The sequence below is a fragment of the Myripristis murdjan genome, chromosome 10 (genome assembly GCF_902150065.1).
Source record: "Myripristis murdjan chromosome 10, fMyrMur1.1, whole genome shotgun sequence".
Lineage (NCBI taxonomy): Eukaryota > Metazoa > Chordata > Actinopteri > Holocentriformes > Holocentridae > Myripristis > Myripristis murdjan.
Window position 1 is genome coordinate 25,245,950 of NC_043989.1, and position 25,001 is coordinate 25,270,950.

Genomic DNA, 25,001 nt, shown 5'->3' on the forward strand with positions numbered 1-25,001 from the left:
GTGCGCCCATCCCATTTGGAAAAAGTTGGCAGTGCAGTGGTTACGCGGAGTGTGTCTCAAGGGCAAAGGAAATGAAACCGATCACAACAACACATGAAGACTCCTACCTTTCCAGACCCCCTCCCCTCCTCAGTCTCTCCCTCTGCGGACAATCACTGCGCGATGGCTCTGGCTACGCTGCCGATCTCAGCGGAGGAGATTATTCTAGGCTTATTTATAAGGGGATAAAAAAAAACCGGGAAGATGCGCACGGAGGGGAAACGTCACATTTTCAGTGAGAGCGACAGTGTGGATCCACTGTGACCGAGCCATGGAGTGAGATCTGCGACACCGTCCCTCTCTGTGCGGGTCAAAGCGTCGGATCTTTTTTGGGGGAGAAACGTCCTAGTTGAAGGATATTGCTCACGGAGAGGATTTTATGATCGCACCGCGTTTCAGCGGGGCTCAAAATGGACCTGTGATCACGCCACCCAGGACCCCCCGGAGCGGTTTAGACTGACGGTACCGGCTCATTATCCCTGACCGGCATTAGAAATAGAGCCTGGGGGAGGGGGGCATAACTCAAAGTTTATACAAGTCTCACCAAAATATCTGTCGCTTATTGGTGTATCATAGGTGCCACGATTAGACATTTAACCGTGACCTTAGAACTGGGTACCCCGGTATGGTAAACCTAAATGTCAACATATTCAAGGTGAGACTGTGGACTGTAGATGTATTGTAGATTTTAGCAGTCCACTCTTTAACACTGAGGCCTTAACACATGGACTAACAGTTGATCTGGGCCGGTTTGGCCTACATCATCTGGAACACAGTGCTTCTTTTAGTACAGGTCAGGCAAGTCCTGTCATTTTGCCTCAAATGCAACAAGGAGAAGTTAGTTGCTTAATCCTGAAGATGCCACCTTGGGTGTCCTGTCAGGGAAGGGAGACTGGGGAATGAGCACGGGAGATCTGCGTGCTTGATCAGGCGTAGGGGCAAGGGACACAGACGGATAAGTCGCCCTTCTCTCTCTCTCTGTCTCTCTCTCTTTTTTTTTTTTTTTTTTTTTTTTTTTTTTTGGATTGGTCAAAAAATATTTTTTTGCGTGCCTCTTGGACTTCTGCACAATGGGGATTATGCTTCAAGTTATTCTAGGAATGTTTCAGTTCCTGCTGCTCACCCGAATACCCACTTCCCATGCCAAGGTATGTATAGACTGTTAAACCTCTATGGAAGTGGTCTGAGTTGGGCCCCTCTTGTTAAGGGCGGCCCGCCACCAGTTATGAGTTAATTTTGTTTTTATTTTGTTTTATCAAGTTATATTGATAGTCATACTGGAATGGCAGATGTAGGATCATGCTTTCCTGTTTCATATTATGCGTTTGGCATCCCCATGTGGAAGTTATCCCCTAGGTCATTGACGCTTGTCACTCTGGGGCTGGAACAGTTCAATAATTGATCCCTTCAGAGAGAAATCATTATTTCTACAGGGACGTGTCTGTGGTACTTTTAAGTGAAGTGGTATTTATGTCTCTTATCACTACACTATTCCTATAGGGACTAAAAGCTTTGCTGGGATATTTGCATAGTAGCCTAAAATGAATACAGTTCATTCATTCATGTTCTATGGTGCAACACAGCATGTGCATTACTGGCGAGCTGAAAAGCTAATTGTGTGATTGGCGTGTAGATCTGGTTTGTGGTCCTCTGTGAGACATATGGGCCTTTGATAATCATGTGCCAAGGCAGAGCACCACACACACACACATACAGAGAGAGAGAGAGAGAGGCCAACATGCATGTGCTTGGTTTTGTATTTATGTCTGGAGTGTCTCTATCAGGAACAGGCAGTGCCCTGCGGTGGTGTGGGATCCACTCCTGACTTTGTGCTGCTGCCATGTCCCAGCAATTCATCATCCTAGACACTTCATGGCATACAGCACTGTACACGAAAAAGCCCCTTCACCTGCTCACACACACACACTCACACACACGTCTCATACTCACACTGTTTTGTATATTGTCATCCTCTTTGACAGTTATTGTGAGAAATGGGTCATCCTCCTATAGTGATCAAAACCAGTTTGGGAGAGATGATGTTGCTTTTTCAAGCTATTGCTGGTAGTCTCTCTCAAGAACGAATGTACACACACACACACACACAGATATAGTAGTCTTGGTCCATCTGTAGTGTCTGCTCTGGGAGTTAGACGTGTTAGACAGTAGACAGACAGCAAGACCACTGCAGATGGCACTGGGCTGGTTGGCACACAGGGTTGTGTGTGTATGTCTGTGTGTGTGTCCCAGCTCCTAGCAGATGTGACTAGAGGCCTGCCAGGGAGATAATCTTAGCCCTGTCTCGAAGACTGATGCAGAAAACATACACATAAATACAAAACACACACACACACACACACACACACACACACACAAACAGACACAGACCATTAACTTGTCACCGAACTGTTACACAGTATCATTCAACATTTCAGTGTAGATCCTCACTAGTCACAAAATGGCCACAGATCTAGCTTGGCTGAAAGAATCAATGTGTGTGTGTGTGTGTGTGTGTGTGTGTGTGTGTGTGTGTGTGTGTGTGTGTGTGCACATGGTGGTGGTGGTGGGTGGGGGGGTGGAACAGTTAAAGGGGGGCAATTGGACAAAGTCTACATTTCCTTACGAGTGGCCTTGGTCCTCACACACAGGCTCAATAATGGCAGGGTGTGTGTGTGTGTGTGTGTGTGTGTGTAAGAGATAGTGTGAGTGTGCATAAGTAAGAGTGAGAGAAAGAGCACACAGAGAGCTGTAAAAGTGAGTTTCTCTCTCCTTCTGTGTATGTGTTTTTCCCTCCAACTGGGAAAGCACTGGTGTCCTGTGAGTGTGTAAACCGCAGTGACCTTAGTGGTTCCAGTCAGTGTGTTTAATAGGTGAACAATATACTGAAGTCAAATAATTCCTGAAATTATGAAAGAACACTATAACTGCCATTAAGGCTGCAACATTTAGTAAAGTTCATTTTTATTATAGAAGGAGACAGATCTCGGTAAAGCTATACCATAAGGCCCAATATGAGGATTTTGTTCATCAGTGGGAAATCCAGTGGCAGAGATTGTTACCAAGAAGCGCTGCACAGTAACACAAATGTTTCAGACCCCATCAGAAGGTAATGTGAACTTAAGAGCAAAGGCAGCTGCTCTAACTTGTTCACACAACCAATACAGACTGACATGGCTGGCCGTTTTGTCAATGGAAACGAGGTGAACAAAGTAATTATTTGCAAAATCCTTGGTGTGTTCTTTTAAAGTGATATGGAAGTTTAGTAAAGCAGTTGCCTGTATGCCTTTGTGTACTTGAGCTGTAAGTCTATATTCCCAGTTTCTTCTTCAGGATCAATAATAAAGTATTCCTAATTCTGATTCTGATATAGATTGCCACTCAGGCCACTCAGGTTCACTGGAAGCTTTGCTGTAGATAGACCAGTTGGCAGGGGAAAACATGTTGGCTGTATGTGTTAGGATGTAAGTTGGCTTGCATGGCCTCTGCAGACCGGGGTTCTCTTCCTGTGTAAAGCAAAAGCCGTGTTTGTTTTAAGCTAAAGTTCACAACATTTCATACCATTAACCATGAGCTTTTTCTAACCATAACCACGACCACAAACCTTTTCCTAACCTTAACCCTCCTATTATGTTTGGGGTCAATTTGACTCCATTCAATGTTTAACGTCTCTAAAAAATCTTTTTTTTTTTTTTTTTTTTTTTTTTTTTTTTTTTGCTTCATATTTAATGAGTTTTCTTAATTTAATGGGTACTACCGGGTAAACATGAAATTCACATGATATGTTTTCAATGTCCTTTACACACTTTGTACGCATCGATTATAAATAACAGAAATAATATAAAGCCATTAAAACACCAAAAAGATATTTCTTTTGTTTTTGTGGAGGTTTAAACTGCTGGGGTCAAACTGACCCCAAACATAAAAGACGTTAGTAAATTTGAACATAACAGGAGGGTTAACCATGTAAACGAACCTTTTTATAACCCCAACCATGACAGTGATTTTTTTCCTAACCTTATCCATGTCAACAAACTTTTTCCTAACATCAACCATGAGCTTTCCTAACCTTAACCAAGTAGTTTTGGTGGCTAACGAAGCTGACAAAGCAAAACAAAGTGGCTAAAGTAGCTAATCATCTATCGTCAGCTAGTGTTCACACATGCACAAATGTTTACAGTCATGTGTTGCTGACGCAGACTATGACTGTGAATGTTGATATGTAACATATTTTTGGTTCAGAAACATTGGCATTTCAATGCATTTGCTGTAGAGCACACATCTTCCATTTACTTTCTCCCCATTCATGTTTACTTTATTCAAAAAATGACTCTTGAAAACAGTTACAAATATGACTCAAAATATATCACATAAGGAAGGTCTATTTTTGTTTGCTTTTTTAACACCGACTGCTTAATTTTCAAAATGTAGCTGATAACATAGAACCAGATTCAATGGATTTCCATTCCAGGTTTTCTGAATCACTAAATCTACTTTGTCATTAAAAGAGTCAAATTCTGAAAAATTGGGCAGTCTGTGTTAAAACAAAATGAGACCACTGCTGACTTATGTGATACTCTTCAATTTATATTCTTAACTTGTTCATATTTTAGTCAAAACTATGTTTTTGAGACTCGTGTTGTGAATGCAATACACATGAATGGGGAGGTGAAGAACAGAGGATCTGCACTCTGTAGTGGAGCTCCCACATGTTTTACTAAACTTCCATATCACTCTAACATGAGGTAACACAGACAAACGGCCCCATCCGTTCAATAATGGCTCCTTTCAGTCATGCTCGTTCAGTTGTGGTACAGCTACTCCTGGCCTCTTGCATGTGGTCAGACAAAAATTTGAAAGAAACTGTGTATCCAAATTCAGAGCCACTTTTCACGCACTTCCTGTCATTTACCACCATAAATAGTAGAGTTATTCATGTTCGAAGATGTCAGGCATGGAATAGCACTGTGTACTTTAACAGGAAATGTGTTGCCCAGTCTACATGCAATAGCCTTTCAAACAAAGGCAAACAGGAGGTTACTGCCAATTCTTCTGTAATTACATCACTGCTATATTATAAAGTAACATTGCAGGTTCTGAGTAGACAATATGTACGGTTTGTCAAATGTAAGACCACATGTGAGGTTAATGAAATTAAAAAATAAAACAAAACAAGGTATGCTAAAATTGGTATATCTCTGCAATGTGAAGCCCAAACTGAAAACATTCTCTCCAGGATAAATAATAGGATTTTTAATTTTACCTCACTGGACTTCCTAAAAATCCTCTACACACTAACTCTTACTCTTCATTTTTTACTTTATTTGTTGCTACAACTCTAATTCTTTGGTTTCATTCAGGGCTATAGAGGAGAATAAATCTACCTAAACTCAGTTTAAAATAACATCTAATTCATCGAGGTTATATGAGGATAGAGAGATTTTTTTTTTTTGGCCATCCAGTTCCCATGCCATATAATCATCAGCCTTCCAATTACCATTACATCACTGGTTTTATTGGAGTTCTGCTGTGGCCAGAAGGGGCTCCACTGAGCACTATATAATCAGTCAACCAGACCAGCGGTTCTCTGCCTGAGGGTGGACTTTCACTTAGGGGGTCATGGGATAATTTTGCCGGGTCCTTAGATTATGTATGATTGGGGAAAAACACATTTCTACTGTATGATTTGTTTCTAAGTTCTGCCAGTTTTTGCTCTTTTATGGTGAAATAACCTGCTGGCTAGTTTTCAGTATCTAGGCCTCTTTGTCACAAGCCCAAAAGGTTGAGAACCACTGCACTAGACAAGGGATCTCTGATCCGGGTAGAAATGTTTTACATGAATAAAGTTTTTCATCACTGTTATTCTTCCCCCCAGCTTGCTCACTGGCGGCCGGCAGACTCCCCCAGGTCCAGAGAAGGCCGAGAAGGTACACTTCCTGTTTCTACCCCCTTATCTCCTCCATGCATCTGAATAAATTCATATGAATGAACGAGCTAATGTGGTTCTTCCAGCTTTCCGCAGGTCTTCTTCATCCTTCACCCACATGACTCGTATTCTCACTTCCTCTCTCTCTGCCGCTGCCCGTGTCTCTCTCCCAGTGCGGCGGTGGTTGGAGGTGTATTCGAGGAGCGGCTGTGAGCCACGGGACACTCTGGTGGAGGTTTGGCGGGAGTTGCCGGGGGAGACGCATCACCTGTTTGTCCCGGCCTGCGTGTCTGTGCGGCGTTGTGGGGGCTGCTGTGCCGACGAGGCCCTCGAGTGTGTTCCCTCGCTCACACACACACTCACCATGGAGGTACAAACACACACAGCCACATAATCCCTAACTGCCCCAAGGCTAACATAAAACAAACCACATGAAATAGAGCTCAAAGCTGAGACGATGCTCAGTAGTTTGTACTTAATATGGTTCTTGATCCTCGTGTAGCTGATGAGGACTTCCTTCATGAAACATGAACTCATCGAACTGCCCTTCGTGGAGCACAGCCAGTGTGAGTGCAGGTAATCACCCACTAACACACACACACACACACACACACACACACACACACACACACACACATCTCCATGTTGGTGTGTTTTCATTGTCTGTACACCGACACACACACCTGCTGTTAACACTGACCCAATCTGTATTTCTGTGCAGAGTAAAAGAGCAGCTCCAGCCATCACCTACAATAAGGTACCACACTTTGTTTTTCACTTTCTTTCCCTTTCCGTTCCTTCTCTGTTTAACTTCCCCCTTTCTCTGTTGCTCTTGATCACCCTCTCCTTGTCTGCACGCATGTTTGTGTGTTTTTGTGTGTACCTGTGTCTGTGAGTGAGTTATTGACTTTATCCAAGGACGTCTGATCTGTGCTCCACTTCTCTCTGGGATGACGTAGAAACCTGTCCGTCAGGCCGTGCTCAAACACTGCAGTAATGACTGTGTCAGTGGAGCTGATAATGAGGAGGAGATGAGTGTTACAGCCGAGAGCAGCTCTTTCTTATCAAAGCAACAAAGCGACAATTGGCTCACTCACAGGTCCAATCAGAGGTTACAGGTGTCAGCCGCTGATCTAGAACACACTCTGGATGGTTAATGTAATAAGGAAGCGGGTCAGCGAAGATTTGCAGGGTCATGTTATCCAAAACTCCAATAGCCTGAAAAATGAAAATGACTTGACTCAGCACAGAAGCGCTCAACTCTGCCCAAACCCTGACTTTATATCATAACCCTAACTGCACTCACGAGAGTTCGAAACCAGATTTGCAAGAAATTCGCAAATCTAGGGTAACGGTCTAGACAAGGGAGCACCTAGCAGCACCCGCAGGTCAGATTGTTAATACTGCACACTAATATTTCAGTACACTTTTTTGCATTAGAATGAAATTTGATGACAACATTCATATTGGCTAAACGATGAATCCTGGCAACTGTAATGACCCCATGACCTGCCCTCTACTGCCACCATCAGGCCCAGTAGAGCACCTGCACTCGAACTCGCGATGATAATATGGTGTCAGCGGCAGACTTTCATATCCATTAACCTGGGCTAAACACTGAAAATGGGGTCCAGTAGACTATTTAAATGATTTCATTGTACTGAACAGGTAGGGCACATTTTCCCTTTTGTCTATTAATTTCTGTACTATTTTTTTAGTGTTGTGGGATAGTTAACATGCTGATCATCTCTGTCTTTGTCTTACCTGTTTCTTTTTTCCCACGGCGGACTTAAAAATGAGTACTGAACCCTAAAGATACACAATCATCAGGCAGTAACAAGACCATTGTAGCCTAGTTTCACAGGCAGTGTGTATGTAGTTAATCATCACCATAGAGACGGAACATGGTAAACTTTGCTTGCTTCCTTGTGGAGATTAATAAGGAACGCATGGTAAATATCCTAGTAGCATTCAGCTTTTAAACCATCGCATGCCAATTATTTGTTTTTTCATAAAAGAACTTACATTTTTAAACTCACAGTGGGCCTTTAATGGCTTCAGTCAAACCGTTTGTCATTTCAGACAGGTCAGCAGTAGAGGATGATTTGATCCCCACTGGTTTCACCCTACCTATAGCATGAACAATCAGATAGATCATTCAGAGGCAGTCGGTGTCTGCTGGAGCTGACAGACTTACACTATCAGGCTTTGCTTTTTGGATCCCCAGTGTTTGTTTATGTGCTTCATAGTGGCAGGTCCCATCAGCCAATCATCTGATTGCATCTTTAATGTTTATGTCCCCCTGCTTCCTGTTAGGATGGGGACATAAATAAAGGAATCAGATCTCTGTGCGTGTGCATGTGTGTGTGGTGTATGTTTGTACTTTAGATGGGTTATATGTATATGTGTCAATAACTATACGTAGCCTTGGTTAATGGCTGCATTTGTGCAGTATATTCTTGTACCTGTTATTATGAGTGTGTGAAAGTGTTCATGTACAACTGAGTATTTGTGTATGTGTGTGTGTGTGTGTGTGTGTACCCTTCAGTGAGTTGCAATCTTTGTGACTCTATCCCAGCATCCCCTGGGATGGCCCGCATCCTGTTGTCACCATAGAGACGATGTTATCTCCCCTGCCATGTGCTCCCTGACTGACTGACGAAGCACAGTCACGCATCTATAATAGCAAATTAGAGCTCCAAAGGCAACAACAGCAGCAGCAGGAGCACACTCTGTTGATATTGTCAGAATTGCTCTGGTAAACAGTGCTGCTATAATATCATATAGTTTACAGGAAAAGGGCATAGAGGAGTGAGAGAGGGAGAGAGAGAGAGAGAGAGAGGGAGAGAGAGAGAGAGAGAGAGAGAGAGAGAGAGAGAACTTTCATTTCAAATTAAACAAGGTAAACCTAAAGGCAAAGCTGTCGGTCTTTATGGAAAATTGATTTCACTCAGCAGACTCTGGTAACATGAAAATTTGAGGAAGATCAACAACATGTATAGAGAGCTTAACAAACTACAGGCTAAATAAATATGGCTCAAAAATGTCCTGTATTGAAGGCATCTGATATGTGATCTGATTTATATAAATTTCTGTGCAACATCACATCGGCATCGTTCACAGGTGATCTTGTATTTGAAAAGCAAAACTTAGATATAATTCAAAAGTCACATCAGTGCCCACTATGATTAAAACTCTAGCACCACTAAAACTCTTGGGCAGTATTTCTGACATAAATTTCTGACCTTTTTGTTGTTTGACTACGGTATTTTATGTATGCGATTTCCAGGCCCCTTCCCAAGCCACCAAGGAAAGGCCGGAAAAAGGAGAGGGGCAAATCCAAACAGATGACAACTGGAACCATCCAAACTACGTAAGTCGAATATTCACTGCATACTGTTAATTAAATCTCAACCGTTTTCTTTTAAATGGTTTAATTTTTTTGTTTGGCTTGTCTTAATCCATGTCATTCAGATACCGTTAGCCTTCACTGTGACTCTGTGGAATAAACTAGGTTATGTGTTTTTAATTATTCCTGGAGGTTAGTTTGTTCACAGCCAGCAGTCACATGCACACATACATACACATGCACACACACATACACATGCACACACACATGCCAATTAACACAAGAAATCAAGCCCACCTCAGGGTAAATACCAAACACAAAGGGCTGGTGAGCTACGTAACCACATTAACGCATTGTATAACACACACTGCAGCAAGTATTCATTAACATTTACAATCATCAATAATATTTTATCGTCATCATTAAAATGCAGGCACGATTGTCAAATCTAGCTGAGTCATCACAGCAAAGCAAAGGCTTTATGAAGGCAGGTGAAGGCTGGAGAGTAGGCAAACATCCAAGGGACAGAAAGGACTTCTTGAAGCTATTAATGTCACACTTTGGAAGGTCATATCTATGGTGTGAGAGGAGTATCTTAAACTCATAGCTGGTGTGTGTGTATGTGTGTGTGTGTGCATATATATGCATGCAAAAAGTACCCTATATGATTCCCACAATTTAAAATACCAAGACAAAAGAGAGGTACAGTTCTTTTCCAAGTCTTCCCCTAATTTTCGTCTGCTTCCCCAACACTTTGCTGTCAGTCATTTCCAGCATTAGGGGTCAGAGGTGGCGTGGTGTGAGTGCAGTGTCCCCCGGGGCCCATCCATCATTCAGAACAGGCTTCTTTCAGGCTCTGGCAGGTGTGAAATTTGTCTAATTTGCCCCCAAAAACCACCTCCTCTGTCCATGCCAGCGGCGGGCGTGGTCAACGGGATGTGAACAAAGATGGCCCCTCTCTGCTTCATTAAGAAACTTCATTAAGGCCACCGGCCTCCTGGGAAGACTGAGACAGAACCAGCATCCAGTTAATGGACTCACTGACACCGGCAACTTTCTCAGCCTCCAAGAAACTGCAGAGTTTTTAGAGGAGATATTGTAGGCCTCTTGGACAAGAAACTGTCTACAGCCATGGCAACAGAACAAGAAATGGACTGACAGAAAGAACATAAAGGGTTTGGCGGCGGCTAAGGAAACAGTATAGCACCTCTCCAGTTTGGCATGTCCCACATTAGTCACCGCAGATGCATCACCCACTCGCCGCATTGTGTGGATCTGTGACAGTGTGTGTTCAAACAAGCACGTCGCATTTCATTTTTGATCTGTGAATTCTGCAGTTGGGTTACTTTTATTTATTTATTTTTTAACCAGTGCCCTCTTCTCCCCCATTAAGAACCCCTGCTCCCCCGACCCCTCCTCCCCCCTCCTCTCCTGCACCCAGCTCGTCCTCTCCGACCCCTGGGCCTCGCTGCAGCCCCTGTAAAGGCAGGAAGTGGGCACTGGAGGCCACGTCGTGCCAGTGCCGCTGCACCATCAGCGCCGAGAGCTGCAGCCAGAAAGGCAGGAGGCTCAACTCTCATCGCTGCAGGTCAGTCCAAACGAGATAACTTAAGGACAGTTTATTGGATACAGGAATCACTCAGCTATTAATTTAAAGAACTTTAAATTAAGGCAGCTACAAACTCAGTAAAATCACAGTAGACATGATCTTACATTAAACGCGTCTTCTTTTTGTTGTTTATGATTCCAGATGTGACGCCATCAGGCCATGATGCATCCGTCCATCTCTCTTCCACCTCCTTCTCCCCACCTGATTCATCATCCACTCCCAGAAACAATGCCAAGGGGCACACAAACAAACAAACACACACACAAACACACTTGGACACCCGGTACCTCAAACTAAAGGACATGTTGGAAGAGTGCATCCTCAAGAAACCATAGTACCACTCTATTTAACCAGGTGACGCATTACAGCCTGATATTAGTAGTCGATGTCTGTCTGTGTGTGTAAATGCAGTCAAAAACCTTACATTCTCGTAGCTTCTCCTGGCAGTCCATGTGTATATACAAAAATAGCACAAACATTCCAGGCGACTTTAAGAGATGTGGAGGAGGATGGCGATTGCTGCCTGCCAAACGAGACATGGTGAAAATCACAAGACCGTGTCCACGTCTGCTTTGGCTCGGACGTTAGGACATGAAGAGCCACCGATGGAATTTACAGTCAAATATAGTTGCTTTTGATCGGCGGTTGCACTTATCTATACAGAAGAACGGTGGAAACAAGAATGAGCACACCATACAAGGTCAACAGGGATGATGTGTGAGCTGAGGACGGATGGGGGCCTGTGTTAAGGAGCTGTCCTATGTGATGACTCCTCCGTGGAGCCTGTGAAATGTTTTTTCCACTGGGAAACTGCACAAGAAGAGGGACTTTGGGGGTTAAGCCAAAGGCATCATGTGTGAGGACTCGTATTTGAAAAACAACGGCAAACGCACTGTATGGCAAGTGGACACGCACGCACACATACTCTCACATACCAATAGGACATGGGTTATGCACATGAAATGGCACCCCTGTGTGCGTGGGACCTATAGCTGAGCTGAATGCTGGGATGGAGCATATCTGTGTGGTCCCCACACTGAAAGGCCCAAATGGGTTAACCCTGCAGCCGCTCTCGTCTTTCATTCATAGCGTTCGACCGCAAGCTCGCTCTCCAAGCCGCTTTCCGGCGTTTGTTTAATTTGGGCCTTTTGTCTCCATCTTCTCCTCAGCTCCACGATTGAAAGCAGCCGTTCGCCCCTTCAGAGCAGTGAGGAGAATGACAATAATGAGGCCTGGCTGGCGGCTGTCCACTGCTTCACACACGCACACACACACACACGCACACACACACACACACACACACACACAAACAAACATTCACACTTATACCAGGCACACAGAAACGAGACCACAAGGGCGGTAACACATGCAAATACACTCAAACTCTCCCTCATCGTGTACACATACATGCATATTTACCCAGTAACATAGACACATACACACAATGTGAAGTGATTGCAGGTAACCATAAGCTTTTCTTCATGCCACATCAAGTGTGCAAATATTTGTCAGGTGTTAATAAATTTGCAGTTTATTGCAAGGTCTTCTTGAAATATTGTATTATATGCCTTTGTTTTATATTTTGTTATATAAATCTGTCAAGTTGATTGAAAAGATGTTCTATATATCGCAGAGTGTTTCTTTGTTTTGTTTTTGTTCATCTCTAATCCGTCCACATAAAGAGTCATGCTGGGTGGCCGGCCATGTCCACCCTCGGCATCTAAACTGATACCCCTGATGTATTGAACTGAAACAGAGACGGCTCACACAGGCCACCGAATGGGAGATTATATACATTATAATGTGTGATTCAAATAATCAGCGGGGCAGTGTTGTCTGCGGCTCACAGAAACCGAGCAAATAGCAGCTCCCAGCGCAGCCAAAGGAAAACATGGCTGTTTGTGCTGTGGGGTAGAGCCGGGATGGAAAGAGTGTTATTCATCTGGAACATAACTTGTTTGTATTCTGACTGAATCTCATGGTTTAACCCCATGTTAGATCGTGACTGTTTGGCTGCTGGGTGGGAGCCGGGATTGAACTGTGACTGCGTCAGAAAGGACGAGGGTTTGAACAGCTTGTCAGTCAGCGTGACAGGCTAAAGCCACAGCCCTGTTGATGTGAAGACGAAGGGGAGCTATAATGGCCTGTTATGGAGATTAAACCTCTCTCTGGCACCCGCTCACATTTACCCCTTCTGTTTCCAAGTGACATTTAATCAGTGAAGTCTTCGCTCCATGCAAAGCAGTGACCCAAACATCCTCCAGGATGAGGATATATTGGGAAACGTCATGGTTTGTGTCCATATTCTAACACAGGATCCGTACGTAATAAAAGTGCAATCCTGTTGATTGAAGATTGGTTTTGGAGGGAGTGTCAGCTAGAAGCCGTGTGCAGTCCACAATCTGAAATGTGGTATGACAGGACTTTATTTCAGTGGCTAGTGTGATAAGCTCTGCACTTATATGCTATTGAGCTGAGATTATTATTTTTTTTCCATGCTTGCATTCAATGTTTGTTGTAACTTTGTCAATCAACGCTTCAATCACTACCTCTTTATTATAACACACTAATGACCAAGTATTAAAACATTGTTGTTACCTTCCCTGTTTTATTTCAGACCTCTCCAAAAATGATAATGTTTTATTTACATTTAGCAATAAGCACAGTCTCTGGTATCAAGGTGCAGATTTGTAGTCATTTTTCACTGGTTAGAGGATCTTATAGGATTTTTCCCAAAGTCATTTCCTGGCAACCTGAAGAGGAAGATTTTTGGTTTGAGGCGAACTGCACTGATCATCTGAGTACAGACCAGACACTGTGTGTTAGTCTGGAATAGGATCTGGTTTCCCAAAGCATTTGTAGCACTGAACTCTAACAAGTAAGGCTTTTATGTCTCCATCTTGTTGAATCACACAGTCACTTATCCTCATGCAGTGGGTGGTCTGTGTTCCGATAAATATATAAACCAGTTAAAAAATAATAATAACAATAATAACAGAATTGTGAGAACAAGCAAGGAAAAATGTTTTGGCTGAAACTGTTTTGGGAAACCAGAGTCCCTGAACTTCAGCACAGATTGCACTGTCTTTGAGATAGCAAAGCACACATATTGGTCAGATTGAAAGGAGTAGATGAATTCATGCAGATGTGTGTGACATTATCAAGAACAATCCATGTGAAAGAGTTGTGACGCTGAGATGGCAGAACCTTTTGGAGCCTCTGGGGCTCCAGTTGTTACCTCCTGAAAAAAAAAAAAATCTTAATTTCTGTGCAAGGTTAGCCAAATAATTCTTGTTGCTTGAAACTGTATTTATTCTCATCAATAATGACAACAACAGATGATTTCTGAGGAAGCACTGACTGGTAACCACTGGGGCCTCGGATGATTTCAAAGTCACAGCTCTTTGAGATGTTTGGCTTTGGACATATCAATATCTCATTCAAATGTCTTTATCCTGTGTCAGTATCTAATATCAATGTGCTTTGTAGTCACACAAACTACAGTGTACTGTAATGGTAGCCCTATTCTAGCCTCCAGTGTCTTAGTAGCAGATAGCGACCCCTTACTAAACAACATAACCTTTTATAGTATATAATATACAGGCAAGATCTATAATGTAGGGCATACTTTAGAAATGTATTTGTAACTTCATTTCAGCTGTACTTCTCTGCAAATACATTGTACTACTGTAGCCTCTGTATAAGGAGAAAGACTACACTCTTTTTTTGCTGCTACACCATTTGTGCCCTATATGATGTATGTGTGTAAAAACAATACGATTTTATGTCATATTAGCATATAAATGACAATTAATCAACCTGTTGTCCACATGAAACATGTATACTGCCATGTCAAAGATATTGAAAATCATGCCAGGACACCACCATGATGTTACAGATGTTATTAAAGGAAATGTCTTATTTTTCGTAGAAACCTCTCTTTTCTCACCGACACTTTTAATGTGCTCTCCTGTTCCCATCAGATTACCTTGTGCTATCTCTGCATCCCCCCCCCACCCCCCACCCCCCTCTCGTTTTTTTTTTTTAAATGTTTCATCTGACGATAATGAAAGGTAAACAGGCGTTTTGATTAGAGTGCCACCCTGGGCGTTGGGGACGGAGAGAGTGCATGTGTGAATGACGTGTCATTGTTATGAGACATAATATTGTCTCCTCTCCTCCTCTCATCTGAACTGCTGAGTCAAGAGCTTGTCAAGTGTGAAGTGTGCAGCTGGTGTGTGTGTGTGTGTGTGTGTGTGTGTGTGTGTGTGTGTGTGTGTGTGTACATCCCATACACCTCATATACTGTGATTTTTCTCATTCTGGGTGGGTAGCTGGGGTCATGATGATCATGATGATGCCCCTACTACCTTTTCACATCACAGAGCAGCCTGCCTTTAGACTGCAAAGTGATGATGAAGATCCGGTGTATCACAGCTTGTGGTTATAAAAGGAGACGTGCATGCCATCACCATCGATGCAGATTGATGAAGCACATATATTAGCAGTGATTCAAAGACTTTTTCTCACTCACCACCACTCCTTACTGTGTATGAGTGAGGAGAGGAGAGGAGAGGAGCTGAAGGCTGCTGCCAACCTATCTGTCTAGAAGGGCATTCTGCCAGTACTAAATATAGCTGCAAGATTACGGAGACAGAGGGGAGGGGACAGGAGAGGGGCAAGGGATGGAGATTGAGAGAGAGAGAGAGAGAGAGAGAGAGAGAGAGAGAGAGAGAGAGAGAGAGAGAGGGAGAGAGAGAGAGAAAGACAGAAAATGAGTCATGCATCACCATACAGAAAAGATGCCTTTCCTCCTCAGTCTGCCTCTGAAAGCACGTGCTCATTAAAGGCCCACAGGTTCTGTCGTCATACTGGTGAACAATACTGAGGAGGCAGAGCCTGTTCGACTTTGACTCTTTTGACTGACTATTTCTCACTATTTCTCTCTAGATGTACAGTTAATTTTTTTGTACATCAACATCTATTGCCTGTCTCCCTCCCTCCCTCTCTCTCTCTCTTTCTCTCCCTCTCTCTCATCCTCTCATCCTTTGCACTTGTATCAGCGAGCAGGGCTTCCTGTATTTTTCCACCTTGTTCTCTCTGTGTGTGGAGTTGTGTTTTCCTAGTGATAAAAAACAACTCGGGCCGTGTTTTCCTCCCTGCTTTTTGTAGCAGCAGCTGTGTTGAAGCAGGCACTGGACGCTATCTGCCCTGTGAGCGTGTGTTGTTAGATGGTATCTGTGTTCATGTGTGTGGTGTGTATGTATGTGTGTGTGAGGATGTGTGTGTCTATGAGTGGAAGAGAGACATAGTGATAAAACAGAGAGAGAGAGATACAGTACAATATGTGCTATGTAAAGTATGTTCATGCATGTTGACAATGCATAGTCTCTGTTAAACTGACCTTTTTTTTTTTTTCTTTTTTTGCAAAAACAAACTGACCCAATGAAAGATGGATCCCTCAGTCTCATTTGTTTCTGCCCATTTTGGAGGACACAACCTTTGATGAAAGATTTACATGAGAAACTGTATCTGCAAAGTCAACAGCGTACAACTTTGTTGCACTTTGAATTCTTTGTGTGGAGGATACTGTGTAAAAATATCTACTCTATCCTATTCTAGTTTATTAAGCATTATTTAAAGTAAAGCACACTACATTTATCCTTCAGATAGAGGATGGGAACTTCACTCTTTCCATAAAGGCAGAGCTATAAGGAAGTGTGTGTGTATGTGTGTGTTGGAGGGTGGGGGCTGTAGGTGATAGCTAGGTGAGGGCATAGTTGTGGTCTGGGCATGCTGGCTCATGACAGACTGAGGATGTGGGTACCAGTAGGAGCAGGAGGAGATCAGAGTGCCTCCTGGATCTTATCTCTCTCCCCGCCATACCTGCAGGCCAACTCATCGGCAGCAGCATCCCATCACCATTTGCAATCCCCTCCACTCTCATTAACGTTAAGGATCATTTCATCTTATTTCTGCATTTTGTACAGCATCGCCCTTTTCTGCAGCAGCAGCAGACGTCACTCTAGAGTGACCCGCTTGTCCTCAGCAGATCCTTTTTGTGATTCTGGCTTCACTGTCTCTCCATTGTGATAAGGAGGGCTAGGCTCAATGACTGGTTACACATTCCGGTATTAAAAAAAAACAACTTTCCTTAGCTATAACTGCTTCTTCCTTTCCTGTGTAACCCCAAAAACTGTTGTTTATGCCTCATGAGACCTAAACATCGTCAGAACAGCAGACAGAGTAAATTACATAAATGCTCATCATATAGTATGCTTCTCAGATTGGAGATGATAGGCTCATCCATGAGGAGGAATGCATAATTTATACAAACAGACAATGTGTGATTTGTTGAGTGCATTGACTATTTTTCAACACAATTAAGAACCTAATGACAGCATCTCTGCCCTTAAAGTGTATCCACTACACTGATGACATAGGCATCTTTAATTTTTTTTAATGTGAGTCTTGACTGTTGGTTTATTCCACAGGATTAATACTGTGAATAAAGGACATGCCACTAGCACTAACTACTGCATAATATATGAATGCATTTTCAGCTAATCATGGTGTTTTTATCTTTTATCTTTATGTGTTCTATTCAAAACACAGTGCGGTGCATACTTTGCATTCATCTAAGTTTAGTTCACATTTTTTTGTTTTTTGAGAATGGTAGTTTTGCTGTGATTTCTGCTGAATTACAGTATTAAATCAGTCTTCCGTTTTTAGCAGCAGTCATGGTTGTTTTACAGTAGGCTAAATGTGGATGTAAACTTAATGCAAGTGTTTTATATATATACAGACCATCACAGATCCTTTAAAAGGCATCTCTTGGCAGAAGCTCGTCATCAGTTTAGTTCTCATCTGTGATGCTACAGGTCAGGAGATGTTCCATTTTGAAGATGAGTGGTAGTGGAAAGAACGTGCAGTGAAAACACTGTTTACACAGAGACACGTCCATGAAACCTGCCTAATGACTCCAGACATATACAAGGGCTTTGGCGGCCTCTGGTGGCAGAGTCTGGCACCTACAGGGTATTTCCGCCGAGTTTGAGTAGACGTGGCAATGACGTCAATTCCGGAAATGACCCGGATCGGAACTTTAACTCCTGGGTTGGCTAGTTTTTACTAGAACCGTCGAAGGCTTGCGAAATACAATGTAATATCGATTCAGGTAAGTTGGAGTTGTTCTGTTTTACCCGATAAATGTGGCTATATATGTCCAGAAACAGGCGGGTTAGTTTTTGTCGAAGTTTTCCGACGTTAAATTGCGGAGAGCTAGGCTGCCTCTTTCGAGCTAGCTTGTGGTTAGCGAGTCAGGCCAGAATCAGCTGTGCGTCGTGATGGGCGGCCTTCAAACACGGTCTCACACTGTAATTAGCTCTTACCTAATGGTATCTGTATTTATCTCACGTATGAATGTATTGTCCATTTGACTCATCGGCATGATTAATTATTTTCAAATGGTTGTGATTTCAGGTTAGCCTGTTGTGCCATGTTGTCGTGGCGAGCTGTTACCGGCCGGCTCGCCACATTTTGTATTTTGCCTCCTCAGTGCGACTAACAAGTTGGTCTAGCCGCCAGCAAAACACTATGGTAATGAGGCAAATTATTGAATTCACGTGTGTATTTGACGTTTTCGCAGAAATGTACGTGAACATGTTCATGGATAAGTCACCACCTTGGATGTGAGAGCCGTCCACACCACGAGAGGTCTTGCTATTTATCCATTCAGCCAAGTAGAGTAGGAGCTGCATCGCTGTCCCACCGCGGGCTGGTGACCCTCACCACCGGCAGGATGACGTGCCGTGACCGGACCCTCGAGTTCCAGTCAGCCTGTAAATCTCTCCAGGGCAGACAGGTGAGTGTGGAGAGGAGAGGAGGCCTGTGCCTGGGACTGTAGCCGTGCAGACTTGTATAGTTTACATTAAACTGAATTTAGGACTTCAGTACTGACAGTCTCTGCCACCCAGCACCGGGCAGCAGGGACTGCCACATGGAAATTATATTAAAAATTATATATTATTAGTATACACTTATTCTATGTATACATATTCAATACCTATTTTGCAGACATGTTTATTTATTCAAAAAGTCCATGCCAAGGTTGGCAATATTTTACTGTGTGTGTGTGTGTGTGTGTGTGTGTGTGTGTGTGTGTGTGTGTGTAACCTTATTTTCTTACTTGTGGGTTTTTTTGTTGTTGTTTTTTTTTTTCTAAAGATATATATTGCTCTTAGTGTTGAGAGGTATATTTTGTGTAGTCTACTATTGTTCCTGTGCAATGTCTGGACAACCTGCCGCTGTCACGCAAGAATTTCCCAATTTGGGATCAATAAAGTACATCTATCTATCTACAATATCTATATATCTATCTATCTGATTGAGAACAATCATTTGAAAGATGGTTGATTACATCAGTGTTGTATCTATTTATGTTAAAATGGTTTCGCAACAAGCAGGGAGTTTTGGTTTCGATTCCATGCCAGTTCCTCTGGTAGTCTCGCCAAAGTTGAAGCTTTAAATAAATTTAGTTGTTTTGTTATGACAAAGCATTATTTACAACACTTGACCTATACTTGTTTGGACATTTTCGGGAAAAGAGCATTGGTGTGTTCATTGTTTTATATTTTTCCCCTTAGCCATGTTGTTTATTGTCTTACTGGCCAACCACCGTGAAATGAATGTCGACGACAACTATTTTCACACCCTGCCCTGTACCTCTGTTCAGTCTTTTATTTTCAGTTTGTGTTTAATTCCCACACTTCCTCTATCTTTACTTTGTTTTCTCTGGCAGAATGGAGTCCAGCCCAGTAAACCTGCACTTGGTGCCCTCAAGCAGCGCAGTGACTTCACAGTTATGGCCAAGTGAGTCACATAAAGCCTGTTTTCTTACATCTCTCAGTATCTCCCAGATAGTTATGCAAGTTGCTTCTTTTTATTGATTTTAGAGTTGTATTATCTGTATTGCAGTATATTACCTTTGCCTGTGTTTCCTAATTGCATGGCCAATACATTCTTGCTGCACATGTTGTAATGGACATCATTTTGTTTCTTGGTTCGTTTGCTTGCTAAAAAAAATAAATAAATAAATAAAATTGTTTTGTTGTCTTGCAGGAGAATTGGGAAAGACTTGAGCAATACTTTTGCCAAACTGGAGAAACTTACTATTTGTAAGTGACCATGGACAGCTGTTTCAACATGAAGTGTTTTACAAATCCTAGTCTGAGTGAGAGGTTCCAGTTTACTGATACCACATGCTGTTGTTTTGATGTTTCAGTGGCAAAAAGAAAATCTCTTTTTGATGACAAGGCAGTGGAGATTGAGGAGCTAACATATATCATTAAACAAGTGAGTTGATTTTTTTTTTTTTTTTTTTTTAATATTTCATGACTTGAGCGCTGTCTGGTGAATGAAAACTGCATATCCTATGTTTCATACTTCACCTGTGTGTGTGTGTGTGTGTGTGTGTGTGTGTGTGTGTGTGTGTGTGTGTGTGTGTGTGTGTGTGTGTGTTTAGGATATCAACAGTCTAAACAAACAGATAGCCCAGCTGCAGGACTTGGTGAGGTCCCGCAGTGCTCCAGGGGGTCGACATATCCAAAGCCACTCTAACACCATAGTGGTGTCATTACAGGTACAACTAATCTGACCTAGCTGGCACACGTGCATTGAGTTTTATGGGAGCCACATATCAAGTGCTGCTAATTATTCTTTGCTGCTGTTCACTTAGCTGCATCTTTTCTTGTCAACAGTCCAAATTGGCTTCAATGTCCAATGACTTTAAGTCAGTCCTGGAAGTCAGAACAGAGGTAAGATGGTTTATTACCATTATTTACTTCAACTTATTGAAAATAAAAAAGCAGGACTTGAACGGGGAAGAGATTGCTGTCTGGTGATGTTTACCACCACCATTTTGTCTGTGTGGGTGTAGAACCTGAAGCAGCAGCGCAGCAGGAGAGAGCAGTTCTCCCAGCCTCCTGTCTCCTCTTCCCCTCTTATGGCCAACAACTTCAGTAAGTCTGTTCACACCCAGCTTCCCACATTAGCTGCTCACTGTCATTTTCAAAAGGGTCTCGCAGTAATATCATCTACATTATGATTCCAGCAGGTAAACGCAGAATGCTGTTTTATCTGTCTAAGGGCGTGTTCACACTACACTGCTTTATGTATTTATTTATTTTATAAGAAAAGTATTGCATCTGCTGCATTGTGTGCTGTTTCAAAAAATGGTTTGGTCCCTGTTTCTGTAATGATTAGATGCAGGACTTACATTATGGGCAAGCTCTAGTTTGAGTAACTTACCACAAACTCAAAAGCACAATTGGCCACCATAAGAGGAACAGCTAACAGCAACTTTTGCATTGCTACTTTCACTTTTACTGCTCGTGGCTTGGGTAGTAGCTGCCATGGAGCATGGAACCCCACGTGGTTACCCCAGCTTACTTAAAAGATGACCTGTGTCTCAAGTGTGCTTCTCTGAAAATTTGCTCCTCTCTGCCTTTAAAAATAAATCAGGCACTGTGCTTTTTCCAAGACATTGGCTACAGCCCATCTTTAAACGGCACTTGCAGTTTTAAAGTGTGATAGTGTGAACACATCCTGACTGAATCTGTGCTTTGGCTTTATGGGGCAATATTCGTCAACTCTGGCGTCCGCTCAAACAAGCTTCATGTTATACGCAAGCAAACAGGTTAATTACCAGAGACCCTGTAACTTTATTAGCTCAGGGAGCCTAATCGCTTCCTAGGAAGGCCTATAATTTTCAAAACATCAGCTGTTGCCATAAATAGGGACTGCTCGAAATCCATGTTATTTATTCTGACTGTACTTGGTCATCTATAATGCAAAAATTAAAAAATATTTTAGGGAGCCGCAAAAAAGGGGCCCAGGAGCCGCATGCAGGTCGCGAGCCGCGCAATGAGTACCAGGGCTATACAACCTCAAATTTGAAAGGTATTTCCCTGGAATGTTTGACTCTCCCAGCGGGTATAACTAGCTACTGTGTGTGCCCGCTGTTCTTACTGCTTTTCCCTCTGCTGTGCAGTATTTCTCCCTGATCTTGTGGTGTGTGTGTTTGTTTCTTCTTCCCCTTCCAGAGAGCTCAGTCTTGATGCAGGATGAGTCCAGGAGTCTGGGTGAGGTGGCCATTGACATGGACTCCCAGAGCAACCCCTTGCAGCTCCAGCTTATTGATGAGCAGGTAGACAGTTGGCATACATTGACTAAGTAAGGTGGGAGGAGGGGGCCAGAGCAACATTACATAATGGATTCATTTGTGTACTCAATTTTATTTATTATTCAGTTTAATATCAAAAATATTGGGCAGTTCTTTTTTTGTCATGGCGAGAAGGAAGACTAACTATAAACTTAATGTAATTTGTAGGCCAGCATTGTTTATCCTTTGGTGGAAAACCCTGTGTGAAACAAGTAAGCTCCACATTATCGCTGTGCCATGACATCGCCCTTTCTGACACTGTTACAGGACTCGTACATCCAGAGCCGCGCAGACACCATGCAGAACATCGAGAGCACCATCGTGGAACTGGGCTCTATATTCCAGCAGCTGGCACACATGGTGAAGGAGCAAGAGGAGACCATCCAAAGGTGAGATGGAGATGAGATCAAACAGAGGGTGAGGCGGCAATGAGGGCAGAAGGGTTAGATCGTGGAGGGAGATGCATAAATGGTAGCAAAAAAGTCTTTGAGTTTCATGCGGTTTGTGGGGAGGACATGATCAGTTCACATAAGATTTTGTCATTTCAACAAGTTAATTCTGACATTTTAGTACAAACTGGTTAATGAAATAAATTCTCCCTTTGAGGTGATACATTTGATAGACAAACAGTGTGATGTAAGAGTTTAAACAGTCCCACGTCATTGAACAAACTGGTTTGACCTGTCACTTGTGCAGGATTGATGCTAACGTGGAGGACACCCAGCTGAACGTGGAGGCGGCCCACACAGAGATCCTCAAATACTTCCAGTCAGTCTCTTCCAACCGCTGGCTGATGATCAAGATCTTCCTCGTCCTCATCATCTTCTTCATCGTTTTTGTCGTCTTCTTCGCCTAAAGCAAAGAGGAATGGCTGAGCGGAGGGGAAAAAGCACACGGAGTCGGGGGAAGTTAAGTTAAAGCTGGACTGAATTAAAGCGTCGTCTTAAGAACTGATTGGAGGACAGGCTTCTCTGTCAATGACGGTTTGCTGGTGGCTCGGGGTCAACGCAGATGAATACATGTAGAGTTGTCTGTTATTCCCAAGCCACAAAACTGGACTTTATTGATATCAATATGATGAAGCTGTTCTCTACCATTAGAGAACGATGTTGTCAAACTGTCGAAATGAAAAGGATAAATTATCAGAAATCCCCACTTTGTATAGTGTGAGCCAAACACTGCTCTCCAGTGTTAACTTTAGACCAATTAATCATAAACATTTAATCAAAATGGCTATTATTTAATGGTTTGATTCTGCAAACTGTTTTTTTTTTTTTCTTTTGTGTTTTTGTCCCCTTTTCTCATGTCACGTTAGTTGTTGCAAAAAAAAGGCCAACAGCAAAACTGGAGTTTGTTCTTAAATCAATCCTGTTTCTTTATTCATCTTTGTAGTGAAGAGTGGGACTATCACCTGCCTGTCAACAAAACCTTTCCCATTGTCGTTCTCATGACATGAAATATTTTTAAATTCACTTTTTTGTTATTGCATTCAGTGTTTGTTTTTTTTTTCTTTGCCAAACACTTAAGGAACTGTGACACAATGTGTAGACACTTTCTGTGGTCGAGCCCCTTGTGCTGGTCGTGAAGTCACAGGGCACAAGAGGGCATTACAGTCAACTGAAGGGGGACTTTCCTGCTATAACCCAGTCAGAAATGTCAGTGTGGTTTAGATCAGAATGATCTCTAAGAATGGTTTATAAGGTGTGTAACTGCACCGTTACATGTGTCTGTCCGGCATGCCTGGTTGCTGGCTGGGCAGTAGTGACCGATCCATGTACAGCGGTCCGAGTGTGCATTTCAAGTCCTTTCAGTTGCGTTGGCGCCTTTGTGGTAATGATGCCATGGGAATGACTGCAGATGTGTAAACCCCACCTGTTTTACGCTGCAGAAAGACTCAAGTGAATGATGCAAGTAACTGAAAAGGACCTGGGTTTGAGCCGGGTGCTTATGAAGGGGCTATACTGGTTCTGAAGGCCCACTAATGAAGTGACTTGAATCAGCCCGTTTCCCTGGGAGTGTCTAGTTGGGTGTCACTGCTTTAGGCGCTTCCCTTCTTTAATAATCTATCTAATGTACAGGATGTTATTTAAATGACCACAGCTTTTTAAGAAAAACAAAAACATTCTTCCTATTTTTCCTTGACTTTTTTTTTTAGCCAAATGCCTTGACTTCAGTGTATAAAGTGCAAATAGTGATGATGTATTGACAAGAAATTGCATATTAATAAAAGAATAATAGGGTGCTGGCATTCATGGCTGGGATTTTCTTTGAATAAGAGGATTAGCCAGCAGTGATATAATTAGCCACGCAAGGCTATTTCTGTGAGGCTAGTCAATAGCCTTGCCCTAAGCTGGCCTGTGTTGCATGGTATTATTATCCATCATGTGGACTATACAGACATACAGGTTTTTTCCTCTTTTTGTCCTCTGTTCTTCATATCATCAGGGTCCAGATGAACAGGATTATCAGAGGGCTCTGATTGGAAAGCAGTTTGCTTCTGATGTCACATTGAAGTGACCAGGTTGTGATGAAATCCATGATCCCATATCCTTCACTCCTTTTTTATATAGAAACTTGAATAGTACTACACTTGAAATAGTTCCACTATTCACAAGAATGAGCCACTTTTTTAATTAAAAGATCAGACAGGGTGCCCCGGTGGCTCACTGGTAAAGAGCGCGCACCATGCAGGGCTTAGTCCCGATCGCAGCGACCGGGTTCGAATCCGACCTCAGGTCCTTTGCTGCACGTCATCCCCTCTCTCTCCCCTGCCTTTCCTGTCTAGCTCCACTGTGACTGTCAAATAAAGCAGAAATGCCAAAAAAAAAAGTCCTCTTAAAAAAAATTTAATCAGACCAAA

At 42.7% G+C, this 25,001-nt stretch overlaps 2 protein-coding genes across 4 annotated transcripts; both read left to right on the forward strand.

Moving 5' to 3' along the window:
- The first annotated feature begins 1,055 nt into the window (after positions 1 to 1,055).
- vegfba (vascular endothelial growth factor Ba) lies at positions 1,056 to 14,843 on the forward strand. Its single transcript, XM_030061742.1, has 8 exons — positions 1,056 to 1,187; positions 5,912 to 5,963; positions 6,136 to 6,332; positions 6,465 to 6,538; positions 6,684 to 6,719; positions 9,252 to 9,335; positions 10,705 to 10,899; positions 11,062 to 14,843. The coding sequence occupies exons 1-8, from the start codon at positions 1,110 to 1,112 to the stop codon at positions 11,081 to 11,083; spliced, it is 738 nt and encodes a 245-aa protein (XP_029917602.1). The 5' UTR covers positions 1,056 to 1,109; the 3' UTR covers positions 11,084 to 14,843.
- A 3,129-nt stretch (positions 14,844 to 17,972) lies between these two features.
- On the forward strand, positions 17,973 to 24,393 carry stx5a (syntaxin 5A). 3 transcript variants are annotated; one of them, XM_030061738.1, is made up of 12 exons: positions 17,973 to 18,097; positions 18,569 to 18,784; positions 19,721 to 19,791; positions 20,041 to 20,096; positions 20,204 to 20,274; positions 20,444 to 20,560; positions 20,679 to 20,735; positions 20,858 to 20,939; positions 21,793 to 21,879; positions 22,023 to 22,126; positions 22,409 to 22,530; positions 22,838 to 24,393. In XM_030061738.1, the coding sequence occupies exons 2-12, from the start codon at positions 18,722 to 18,724 to the stop codon at positions 22,995 to 22,997; spliced, it is 990 nt and encodes a 329-aa protein (XP_029917598.1). In that variant the 5' UTR covers positions 17,973 to 18,097; positions 18,569 to 18,721; the 3' UTR covers positions 22,998 to 24,393. The 3 variants fall into 3 exon arrangements, with proteins under 3 accessions (XP_029917598.1, XP_029917600.1, XP_029917599.1); XM_030061739.1 differs by lacking the exon at positions 17,973 to 18,097 and adding an exon at positions 18,154 to 18,296; XM_030061740.1 differs by lacking the exon at positions 21,793 to 21,879.
- The last annotated feature ends 608 nt before the right edge of the window (positions 24,394 to 25,001 follow it).